At 41.4% G+C, this 12,339-nt stretch overlaps 1 protein-coding gene and 1 long non-coding RNA gene across 3 annotated transcripts; both read left to right on the top strand.

Annotated features, from left to right (window-relative positions):
• Nucleotides 1–828: 828 nt before the first annotated feature.
• Nucleotides 829–10,052, top strand: ivns1abpa (influenza virus NS1A binding protein a). 2 transcript variants are annotated; one of them, XM_081606116.1, is made up of 14 exons: nt 829–1,123; nt 1,328–1,461; nt 1,566–1,735; nt 1,827–1,902; nt 1,990–2,163; nt 2,353–2,478; nt 5,221–5,331; nt 5,737–5,878; nt 5,967–6,191; nt 6,911–7,032; nt 7,275–7,401; nt 7,512–7,643; nt 7,985–8,158; nt 8,843–10,052. In XM_081606116.1, exons 2-14 carry the CDS (start codon nt 1,351–1,353, stop codon nt 9,103–9,105), a joined length of 1,953 nt encoding a protein of 650 aa, XP_081462242.1. In that variant the 5' UTR covers nt 829–1,123; nt 1,328–1,350; the 3' UTR covers nt 9,106–10,052. The 2 variants fall into 2 exon arrangements, with proteins under 2 accessions (XP_081462242.1, XP_081462241.1); XM_081606115.1 differs by having other exon boundaries at nt 1,321–1,461.
• LOC145551408 (uncharacterized) lies at nt 2,485–3,050 on the top strand. The gene is made up of 2 exons (XR_014087234.1): nt 2,485–2,699; nt 2,806–3,050. It is a non-coding gene; the product is annotated as an uncharacterized LOC145551408 (long non-coding RNA).
• Nucleotides 10,053–12,339: the final 2,287 nt, after the last annotated feature.

The following is a 12,339-nucleotide window of genomic DNA, read 5'->3' as shown; positions in this document are numbered from 1 at the left end:
CTGCTGCCGCACCTTTTTCCCCCCCAAATATTCTCTTCAAAGCGGACTTCATTGAAGCAAATGTTACATCTGGGCATGCCGTTAAAGCCAACTGTCTGTCCGTTATATCCAAACACGCGGTGTCTAAAAGCTTAAAAGCCAAAACTGGGTCAGGCAGCTCCATGTTGTATTTCTTCATCCGTGAGTAACGCTGCTCGAAATCAATAATATAGTCCGCCATCGACATGTTAACTTCTTTTATAATCCGATCAAAATTTGAGTATGCTTCATAGATCCTGTCCTTTTCCTCTTTTAAGAACAAGTCATCTAGTTTAGCGAACAACGTTGTCATTCCAGTGTCTTTATTTAGATCATCTACCGGAATTTCCATCGCCGTGTCCCGCGCTCTTCCAGACAGGGCCAGGGCGACAGCCAGCGCTTGCTTTTTCGACTCCAAATCTGTAACTCTCGTCCAAATGTTGACTTCATTCTTCCAGCTTTCATAAGGCTTTCCTTCCTCAAACGTTGGCGGAACTCTGTAGTTACTAACCATCCTCTGCTACCAATGTTAAATCATAGAAACAACTAGTTTCTTTACTCAGCTTTATTCCGCCATGTGCATCCTCCGCACAGACATGCAGAGAGCAACGAAGAAGAACACAAACCCATTACATATGCTCCTGGCATAACAGTGCCCCTAGTGGGTGGACATGTAATACAAATAAAACAAAGGAGTAACACATTTGAACTTCCATCTCGGGTTGCTTCTTTAACTGCATGGAAGTGACTCATGCTTTTATTGCTCTGGTGCCAAGAACGGGCAACTTGACTAAGCTTTCCTTTTTTTGTTATTTCTCCCTTTTAGGTTATAATGTATGACCAACAGAGAATAAGTACAACTCTATAGCCAACGGGACCTCAAGGACTTGATTACAGTCGCTTCAAGCCTGATAGTTTGTCCGTGCGGCTGCTCCCCTTCTCCCTGTTACGCAGCTCGTAGTCGGCTGGCATCTCTTCTGACGACTTCCCATCCCTGTCCTCGGGTGAAGAAGACTTGGTTCTGCTGAGATCTTGGTCTGCTTCGCCTGTTTCTGTTCTACGCTCAGCTGTGGCGTTTCCCTGGATTTGGATTATTGTCTATTAGGTAAGCCTATGACTAATGCGTAGCATAAATGATACACAATGCGCCTTACAAGCACCTTATTGTAATCCTCCTTTGTAATAGTTGACGTTATTCATTGATGAATGGAGATGGACAGCTTGGAAGCATGTTGCACTTTGAGCAGAAAATATGCCTTCTAGCTACAGTTATTTTATGATAAACTTCTTGCATCATTTTAGTTCTCAGGAATTGAATCAAAATTTACCAAGATGACTCCAAACGGTTATTTGATCTTTGATGACGAGACTTTCCTGGATTCCACCGTGGCCAAAATGAATGCTCTGAGGAAGAGTGGTCAGTTCTGCGACGTTAGACTGCAGGTACAAAATGTCTTTATTTTACCTTTAAAAGCAGAGCATTAAAACAATTTTTTTTCCCATTTCACTAGAGCGTACTCTGACACTTTCTGGTACATTTTTTCCAGGTGTGTGGTCATGAGCTGATGGCTCACCGCGCTGTCCTGGCGTGCTGCAGTCCGTATTTGTTTGAGATCTTTAACAGCGATATCGAGACTCATGGAGTCTCTCATATCACTTTTGAGGACCTGAACCCTGAAGCTGTGGAGGTTTTGCTTAACTATGCCTACACTGCCCAGTGAGTAGCTGTTTTTGCTCCTTAGTTCGCCTGATGCACACAGAGCTCTTTGCTTTATGAAATACCTCACATCCGGTTTGTGTTGCTGCAGATTAAAGGCGGAGAGAGAGCTGGTTAAGGATGTGTACTCTGTAGCCAAAAGGTTCAAGATGGAGCGAGTCAAACAGGTATGCATTTTCTTAAAACATCATCAATTATTTGAAGTATTGTACACATTGATTATTTTTGCAATCTTAAAACCTGTTGCTCCTTAGATCTGTGGTGACTACCTGCTGTCTAAAGTGGATTCCCAGAACGCCATCTCTTTCCGAAACTTTGCCAACTCCATGGGCGACGGCAGACTTTTGGGCAAGGTGGATGCTTACATTCAGGACCATCTGCTGGACGTGTCCGAACAGGAGGACTTCCTCAAACTTCCCAGATTAAAGGTAATGGTTTAAACTAACTAAACGCAAAAACATTGAGTGTTTTAGAATATTAGTTGGCAAATGCTAGAAGAAAATGTATATTTTTTTCATATTTGTGTTTTTCTCCACTGATAAATTTAAAGGCCACAGTTATTAACCTGTTGGCCTGCTGTTACCTTTGCATTAAACTTAGTTTTTTATATTTTACAGTTAGAAGTGATGCTTGAAGACAACCTGAGCCTGCCCAGCAATGGCAAACTCTACTCGAAGGTGCTAAACTGGGTGCAGCGTAGCCTGTGGGAGAATGGAGACCAACTGGAGCGACTGATGGAAGAGGTCAGTATCAGACTACGCCGCCTCAACTCTGACCAGTTCTTTTGGTCTTACTTTGCCCTCCCCTTCCTCCTCCTGTTGACTTCAAGAAGTCATTAAGGAGATTGAAGTAGAACTGGCATGCCGATGTCATGCTCCTTTGTCAGGACTGTTCTTTTGTTTTCCTCTGATTTGAGGTTTTTGGAGTATGAAACTGTATTCCTGATCCATACGTCAAATTAGAGGTGAGCCAATAAGAGCTGCTGCTTGCTCTTGCTTCTCCTTTGGGTTTCTTTTTTTTTTTTGTGAGTATGTGGTTGGTTTACACACAACCCGATGTTAATATTACAGGGCTCGTCTCATCTGAAACACAAACTCAAAAGGTTCCCAAAGGTCTGGTCCTTGGTTCTGCTTTTTCACTGCTGGTTTTGTTCTGTTTTTTTTTTTGTTTTGTTTTGTTTTGTTTTTTGACTATCTGAACAGGTTCTAGGTTGTTGCTCCAGCACTAACAGGCACTCCTCCCCATTGATTTTCCCCTGTAGGTTTATTATCATCAGCAGGAGACCAGACTGAGGAGCCAGGACTGAGCCACCAGGGTAAATGAGTCAAAGAAAACAGGGAGGAGAGGAGCACCACTGCTGCCTCTCAGCATCCCCTCTATGCAGCCAAGCAATACTGTGCCCCCATCTGTCCTCTCCATGCATACAGATTGCATCCCATTCCTCAATTTACCAGATCATGTTACTCACAAGCATTAAGCAGTCACTACATTAACCATTTACTCTACATTGTATCCGTTGTAAATATATTGAAATGGATCACCTTCAGCTTCTTTGGCTGGTTCTCTATTTTTGTAAATCTCTGACTTGCAGATTCCATTTTGAACAACAGAAAAATACTTTTGTTTTTTTGTTTTTGTTTCCAGATTTTTATCAATTTTTTTTGTTTTTTTTGGCTTAAATTGAGCATTTTTCTACATTGACATTTAAAAATGCTCCTACATTTTCAAAGCTATACTGGAGCTTCTCCTTTTTAAGCAAATTATTGTGCTTTTTTTTTTCTTTTTTTTTGCACCTAATTGTGTAAATTTTCTACAAGCCCTTGCAGTTAGAGATGCTTTGAGAAATGAGTGAGTGAGTGGGGACAATTTTTGTGCTTCAACAACCTTTTTTCAAACACTGACCGTATAGCGCTTTATGTATTCACAAACACCTTTTAGGTGTGCAGTTGTTAGGCTATTTACACCAGTTTTGATAAATTCTAATGTAATTTTAAAATCTTGTTTAACTGCAGACCTGCGTAATGTGGACTGCCCTCTCTCTCACACACAGTGTGTGACATTGCCTCACCTATATAAATATTTAATAATCAATCATGAGAGAATGCCTTCTTAAGGGTTATTAATAGTTGCAGTAAATGAACAATTGCAATAGAGGGTGGCATATTGGCAAAGTTACATAATCTTAGAAATTAAGATATGAACAGCTGTTATTTTTGAAAGAATCTTAAAATAAGATAAACGGTGAATTGTAATCTCTAAAGGAAATTTGCTTTTTAGTTTTATCTCAAGGTGATTTTCTCCACTAATCTAGAAAATGTTACTTTTAAAGGTTTTCGAAGAGCTCACTATATTGGGCCTCGTTTGAGAAATCATTGGTTAATTTTTATTTTATTATAGTTCTTTCTGTGATATTTTGATTAATTGAAATTGGTATCTGCAGGTCAGCGGTTTACGTGATTGTAAATCTTATCTCCACGTAAGACGAGCTTGTCTGGATGATGCATCATTAATTTAATTGGGTATTTAAATTGGATCCAGCAAAGGAGAGACTCGGTTTGTTACTTGTGGAAAATTCAACTATTTTGTATAAGATCTGTTTCCTACAAATTCCAAAAACTTGTAGATATAAAACATGTTTACTCTCCAGCAGTTGACTGGAACTGAAACTTTTTAGCAGTTTGATTTGATCCCTTAGCTACGGTGCATTCACTGACCTTGTAAAATTAGATTTTTGGATACCAAATTTGACTCACCAGTCAAACTGAAATTCATCTGATTCTGGTCAACAGACAGGCAATAGGTGCAATTCCTTCACCGCTCAAAATTCCCTTCAGACTGAAAACTTGGAATTTTACAATTTTACATGTCTCTCTCTTGATGAGACAAACTGTCAAATGCAAACTTATTTTTTTTTCTGTTCTGAAATTGTTGTTTTATTTTTTAACCTTTGTGTGACTGCAGCAACGTTGCTTGCTGTAGTCTTTTTTTTTTTTTTTTTTGTAGCTTGTTTTGTTGGCTGGAGCTGCAGGGTCTAAATGTGATGCTGTTCTCTGGATTTGCCTGCCCACACAATGACCAACTTCTTCAGCTCAACGACCGCTTTTAGAAGCAGCCGCAACGCCAAGACGGACACACACACACGCGCGTCGCCTATTTGAAGATTTTTCCAGATGCAGTCGTTTCAGTTCTCCTCAAGTTCCTTCTTGCAGTCAACATTAACTAGCTCCACCCACTGACAGCCCTTCAGCAGCTCCCCCTCTTGATCTCACACAGTTAACCCGGCGTGTGCATCAGCAGAAGCCTGTGTGTCTTTTTAAAGGAGGTTTTCCATTCAAATGAAGATCCAGATGTTCGTCCTTCCCCTCCCTTCCTGTTCGCAGCTCTGCCGACTTCCCTCTTTCCTCTTCCCCTCCTTGTTGTTGGGGTTCTGAGTCTGTTGCCATGAAGACAGCCACATGGGTGTATTGTTCCTGTTTGTCTTGCAGGTGCAAACCCTCTACTACTCACCTGACCATAAGCTGTTGGATGGAGGGCTGGTGATTGAAGGGCACAGTGAGGTGTTTGGTGGCGAGGACGACCACCTTCAGTTTGTTCAGGTATTCAACTGCTTGGTGATGGCCTCACTGTAATTGGGGAGCCTCTGAAGTATAACTCGGCAGTTCAGCGCTTAGTTTAGTAACCTGTGTTTGACTTTAGTTGTTCTACGTCTCGTCCCGTTCTTGGCGTAGATTTGGTGTGTTTAACGCCAAAAAATCGGCTTAATATGTCCACTGCTGTCAGCTGAGAGCGTCTATTGCTTTTTTTTTTTTTTTTGGCCAGTAAACTTGGCAGAGACTTGATTTAAAAATTTGGCAACATGTTGGTGCTTGGCTTGTTAAAATGACCGTAGATTGGCCAGCCAGATCAAAGCGTTGGTTTGGGATGCTGTTAGCTTTCGGTTTTGGCCATTGGCAGGTCTGTGGTGCAAGCTCGGCTTCTGTAGCTGCGTTGTGCTCTTGCAGAAGAAACCAGTGCGTGAGAGTGCCCAGAGACAGCAGAGCTGCAGCTCTTCAGGAAGCCTCTCGCCCTCCAACCAAGCAGCCAATGTCCAAAAACCAACCACCAGGAGAGACTGGAAGTACATCGCCTCGGAGAAGACCACAAGTAAGTGTTTATCGATTGATGTACGTTAGTTTGTTGCCTGAAGTGGAATTTAAATGAACTACTTTTTTCTTTCTTTCCGTCTCCCTAGACAGCAACTATCTTTGTCTGGCTGTGCTGGACGGAGTGCTGAGTGTGATCTTCCTGCACGGTCGCAACAGTCCCCAGACGTCTCCGACGGCAACGCCCTGCCTGATGAAGAGTCTCAGTTTTGAGGCCCAGCCAGAGGAACTGGAAGAGCACCCACTCTCTCCCATGCATTACGCTCGCTCCGGCCTGGGTACCGCAGCCCTGAACGGGAGAATCATCGCCGCAGGTAAGCTTTAAATTTAGCCAGTTAATTTGCCTCCTAAAACTATTCACACCTCGCAGGGTGTCTGGATTGCAAAAATATCTTAAGTCTTAAATTCAAATATCTAAAATTAAGCACTTAAGATGCCTTAAATTCATTGAAAAAAATAGGTTGACCTGAAATATGTTAGTCACAGGTCAGTTTGAGTCCCGCGTAGACATCTTTATTGCACCGTGCGACTCGAGGAGGTTGCACCTAGCTGCTGATACTCCTGCTAGCTAGCTTTTTTTTTTTTTTTTTGCGTCCATAAGTGCAAAAACACTAAATTTCCCCAAGTATTTTGGGTCTAGTTTGTAGTACAAAAATCTTACTAAACTTGGAATAAGACAAAACTAACTTACAAGCAACGTTTCAGTACGATATGGGAGCTTGTTTTCAGTTAGTAATTCCTAACTATCGATTATAAAAACAAGACATTGTCCCATGTTATAAGTAAAATAATCAGTGGAACTAGTACTTTTTCATTGCATTATGGAATTATTGACAACCTCCTGCTGAAAAGTTACTTGAAAGTTGGTTTTTGTCTTATTTCAGGCGTACTAAGATATTCACACTAGAAAATAGACCAAATATACTTTGCAAGCTTTAGTGTTTTTTGCAGTGCATCGGGTGTGTGTTTGTGTGTGTGAGAGATAAAATGCTTCCCCAGATATTGAGTGTGGTGGTCCTTTGTGGTCCTGCAGGGGGCTACAACAGAGAGGAGTGTCTGAGGACTGTGGAGTGCTACAACCCCAGTGAGGACTGCTGGACCTTCATGGCGCCCATGCGGACTCCCAGGGCTCGGTTCCAGATGGCTGTGCTGATGGTTGGTTTAACCACTCGCTCTTATCTCACTTTATTGTTTAGTCTAGAATAAAGTGGCATTTTGAATATTGACTGAGTGCGCTTGCACCTGTTAGGACTCGTTCCACTTGTCTTAGGTAAACAGTAAAGTGCTTATCAACTCCTTGTTCAAATAACTGGGCTCCTTATTCTGCTGCATTTTATTGGTCCCTGCTGTTCAGAATGTGTTAATTTCTTGTTTTGTGTCCTGGCCGCCTCCCTCAGGGTCAGCTGTATGTGATCGGGGGTTCCAATGGACATTCTGATGAGCTGAGCAGTGGGGAGATGTATGATCCACAAACTGATGAGTGGGTTCAGGTGCCAGAGCTGAGGACAAACCGCTGCAATGCAGGTCAGCCCGCTGCACCGGGGATCATTACCTTTTCATAAGAACAACACCTCATTAACATTTTAAACTCAATTTACCGGCCAGCCTGACTCTCCGCTGTGTCCTCTCCAAAGGTGTCTGCTCCTTGAACAACAAGCTTTATGTTGTCGGAGGGTCGGACCCCTGCGGGCAGAAGGGCCTGAAGAACTGTGACGTTTTTGACCCTGTGGCGAAAACCTGGTCTAACTGTGCCTCCCTTAACATCAGTATGTATCTGTTCAGTTCCACAGTCGTACATATGTCAAATACAGTGCACCAAGTGTTGGCATCATGGGCGCTGAAAGCCCACCCATTAGCCCTGATACAGTGTTGGCATGGAGAATTTGCATATATACTTGAAAAACAGCATTCTACCATAACTAATGCAATTTGCGTGCTTTGAATATATCATTCTGAGATAAATGTAACCAGTGTCGGTATATTTGGAAATGTAAAGGTAAAAAAATGAAGCTGCATAGTGTTAAATTTCATAGGATAATGCAGGCAGCTGAAAAAAGCAGGCTCTGCACTGAAGCTGCATCGGTAACGGCAGCAATTTTGTTTCCAGGGAGACACCAGGCCGCAGTGTGCGAGTTGGATGGCTTCATGTACGTGATCGGAGGAGCAGAGTCGTGGAACTGCCTGAACACCGTAGAGCGCTACAACCCGGACAACAACACCTGGACTCTGGTGGCCCCCATGAACGTGGCCCGCAGGGGAGCCGCTGTGGCCGTACACGCAGGTGAGCCCGACCACAGAGTTTTAATGAGATTTTATTTCATAGACAACACGGTAAAATGAAGCGAATTGGAAGTTAAGACTTATGGAGGTGTGGAGTGCATTTGTGTTCAGCCTCTTTCCTCTGAGGATCTTTGTGAGGCGGGAAAAAAAACGGTGGTGGCAAAACATTTGGTCAGAATTGATTTAAAGGCTCAAGAAGCAGGACGATGACTCTGGACTTGGCCATATTAAATGGTTTAGGTCCAAGCAAATTCACACGTTAGAATGGCCTAGTCAAAGTCCAACTCTAAATCCAATTTAGAATCTGATTCTGATCTTGAGCTATTTTGCAAGAAAAATAGGCAAAAGTTGGTTGCTCCTCTATTCCCTTCAGAATCCCTGAAGGGACATTATTGGAATAAAAAAAAAAAAAAAAAACTTTTATGCAAGAGATGGTAAGTTGTGCAGACCACAATTTTTTATTTTTCTCTTAAATGTCCTTTTAGGGGCTCCATATTTCCCCATCAATGCTGTTTTATATTTAAAAAAAAAAAATCTCCTTAGCATGATCCATCTCCCACCATGTTGGGGATTTGACAACTTAGAACATTCCCCCCTTTTTTTTTTCCTTCAGGTTTCTATTCCTGAACTTGTTCATTTTGAAGAAACTTACTAAAGCGCAGATTGTTTATTTGCCTCTACGCAGGCAAGCTGTTTGTCGTGGGCGGCTTCGACGGCTCCCACGCGCTCCGCTGCGTCGAGGTGTACGATCCTGCCCGCAACGACTGGCGGATGCTCGGCAGCATGATCTCCTCCCGCAGCAACGCCGGCGTGGCCATGCTGGGCGAAACCATCTACGTCGTGGGCGGCTTCGACGGAAACGAGTTCCTCAGTACGGTGGAGGTGTACAACCCCGAAACGGATGAGTGGAACGACTGCACCAAAGCCTCATCTCCCCTCTCTGAGTGAAGGGAGAGGGGATGGGGAGGGAAGAACGGGGCAAACAGGGTTCTGGAGTTTCACAGTGCTTCACTCATTTCCAAACTAACAGGCTTAGTGACGTAATCGTGTTTCGTGATGTTTTCGTGTATGAACGGGTATACGTGGGTGGGGATGTTGAGGTGAGGAGTCTTCAGTGAAGACTGGCTTAATCTTAGCAGGTCGGGGAGGGGGGAGGGAATATTGCTGCCCAAAGCAACGTTAACGCCTTCTTTTGTTTTTGCATATTGCATAGATCTTGGTTTTGTCTTGTATATATTTTGTTTCTTCCTCGGATTGTTTTTGTCATATGCCAACATTTACTACACTTAGTGCTTTTCATTTCTTTAAGTTTTAGAAGCTAGTCGCATGGAGGGTTTTTGGATGAGTTTTTACTCTTTGACCACCTGGAAAGGTGCCAGTTTGAAGTGGTAATAATTTGAGTTCAGAAAATGTATAAAGTTTATTTAAGAAAACTTCTGTTGTGGAAATGTCTCTCATTTTTCCCAAAATCTTTAAAGGTCAGTGGTTTGAAGCCTTACTCAGTGTGAGTTGCTAAATACCCGTCAAAGCTTTCTGTCATTTTAAATAAACTGGATTGTTTTTTGACTCTTAAAATGATGGCCTTTTTTATATTTTTATACACTGCTGATTTACCAGTAACATAGATGTAGTAGCAGAGAGCTTACATGAATCTAACCAGTGCCAGATTTAGTTGACCTTTTTTGTGCACATGCCAGAAACGCACAACCATGCTTCTGCTAACAATTTTTTTTTAATGTGATTTTTAACTAGTTGATGTATGTAGAGCTGCAATTTACTGAGAATCCTTTTGTGTTTTAAAGTGTCAGGCATTGGCAGATTTTTCTGGAAGGAATGTTTGTGCAAGAAATTTCACATTTGTAACATTTCTTAATTAATAAATCATATAAATCTAATTTTTGTCTTCAGTCTGCTTTGTTCTTGTTGGTAAATAACTGATCCATTTCTTTTATTAAAAAAAGCTTATAGTTGCATCTCTGGTTAAAAATCCTCCTGAGATCTCGAACAGTTGATCCAATCAAACATTGATTGGAAGAATGCAAGGGATTGTGTAGTATTTTGTGAAATAGATTCTGCAGACTAGAACCTTTTTCATTCCGTAATTTGAATTCTGAACAGAAATATTGCATGCGGGGTTCCTCAAGGCTGTATTCCCGGGCCACTATTCAGTCATTTACACTATCAGCATAGCTCAGACATGGAATAATACTCTCCTACAACGTGGTGGTTAGATTATTGTAATGCTGTTCTAAAAACAATTGTATAAAATGCTGCTGGTTCAGTCCTGACCAACACCAGGCAGTTGCATCATATTAAAGCCTCTCAGCTCTGATACAAACTAAGCAGAAAATGTTGCCTCTTATTAAATAACTGGAAACATTTATATTCATCATAAATTCATAGTTAACTTGATAATAAAATGTATGCAAAGTTATTGATGCTTGACATAAAATGTGTAGATGGAAAATCACTTTTCTAAAGTATAAAACTATTTTTAATTAGTCTTTGAATCTTTAATAAATTATCAGTAGCTGATTTTGTGAGTCCAGTTTTAGCTCTCACTGCATCGTCCTCCAATTACTGTGTCATGGCCTCTGCCTTTTAACCTTTAGCTATTTATATTTCCCTCATGGACTACCGTAGTAAGCCAGGTTATGTTCAGTCCCACAAAGTGTCTTACTAAGGAGATTAGACTCAAGTATTCAAAGGAAAAAAAAAAAAAAGCAGGACGGCACGACCAGAGTGATTGGGTTGTGAAACAAGGCCGGATGAGTAGGCTGCTTTTTTATGACCCCAGACATCTGAGGCTGCCTGCCAGAACCGGTTAAATCCCTCCCTCTGTGCTCATTCACAAGTTGGTGACAGATAATCTGCTGATCCACCTGACGGCTGCAAACGTGCCATGTGCAGGAGAAAGTAGGGACTGAATCCGGTCATCGTTACTGTCTGACCATTAAAACACGTTTTTTTTAAAAATACTTTAATTCGATTAGAATATCAAGAAAATTTTTGCATAAGTTTTATGAAACATTCGATTCATTAGTCTTTCAAATTCGAAGCACTCGAAACGAAACATGAGTACACATTTGTGGCTAAGCTAACCAGATAACAGATTTACAAATGATTTACAATAGATTTGAAACGACAGAGAAAGTTGTCTAGGAAATGATGTTAAACTCTGTAGAAGATTAACATTACCATTTAAAACTCCTCTGGTTGACATGTTGTGGGTCTGTTATTGTTTAGTCATAATCCTGATGACATAAACATTTAAATACAACCAGTAATAAAAGTTAATGGAGTTCAAGTCAATTTCTACAATGGATTTTCCAGGTTTTTTTTCCTTCCACTAACCTTTCAAACAATATCTTTAAATATAGCACTCTGTGGCCCACTAAACTCTCAAGCAATGACTTTTTGCGGCTTGCCTTCCTTGTGTAGCCTGACGACTGACTATCAAGTCAGCAGTCATTACTTTAGATAAGATGATTAAAATTGAATAGCTTTCTTTGGTCTTATTTTTCTGAGAAGCTGAGTTTTTCTCCAGAAATATGTTTAATCTGAACTATGTCTGTTCATTGGCTAACTGTGCTGGGATTTTACAAAGACACAAAGTTCCGATCATTATTGGCTCTCCTCATCAGTGACCCTAAACCCCGCTCCATCTTTGCCTTTGTCTGGATGACGTCTCCTCGTGTAGCAACTCTTCACTGTAACAGCCGGTGTAATCTCAGCCTGTCTGCTGCCGTCACCTGGGTTTAATCCATTTAATCATCCCACACGCATGCAGCCGCATGAGGCTGTGCACAGAGAATCAGACACGTTACACAAACTGTAACAGACAGAAAAGCTTCAACTTGAGCAAAGAAATCCGGCAAAGTGATTTTAGGAGTGTAAGATTTAATTTACAAGAGCAAAAGACTCGTACACACGTTTTATTTGGCACAAAGAATTTATAAAACTTGCAAATCTACAACATAAACTTATTCAGCTATCTTTACCATCTCTAAGGCAAAAATCACATCAGTAACTTCAAGCTTTAAAGTGACAAACCAGTTAGTTCTGGGCTTCTCAGCATTTTAAACCAGCAGACACTTAATGGAAGTAGTATGAAACGGAAAAAGTGTTTTAAAGCACCAGCTTTGCAGGGTCCGCAGCGAGTTTAATGCCCATCTCTAATAA

This window comes from Poecilia reticulata, chromosome 4 (genome assembly GCF_904066995.2).
Source record: "Poecilia reticulata chromosome 4, P_reticulata-male-v2, whole genome shotgun sequence".
In the NCBI taxonomy this organism is placed as follows: Eukaryota; Metazoa; Chordata; class Actinopteri; order Cyprinodontiformes; family Poeciliidae; genus Poecilia; species Poecilia reticulata.
This window is presented reverse-complemented; position numbering and strand designations above follow the sequence as displayed.

What these genes read in the sequence shown, in the direction of transcription:
- ivns1abpa (XM_081606116.1), top strand. Translation starts at nt 1,351, where the DNA reads ATGACTCCAAACGGTTATTTGATCTTTGATGACGAGACTTTCCTGGAT. An exon ending in TCAAACTTCCCAGATTAAAG is followed by an intron (nt 2,164 to 2,352) that starts GTAATGGTTTAA and finishes TATATTTTACAG; the next exon opens with TTAGAAGTGATGCTTGAAGA. An exon ending in CTGTGCCTCCCTTAACATCA is followed by an intron (nt 7,644 to 7,984) that starts GTATGTATCTGT and finishes TTTTGTTTCCAG; the next exon opens with GGAGACACCAGGCCGCAGTG.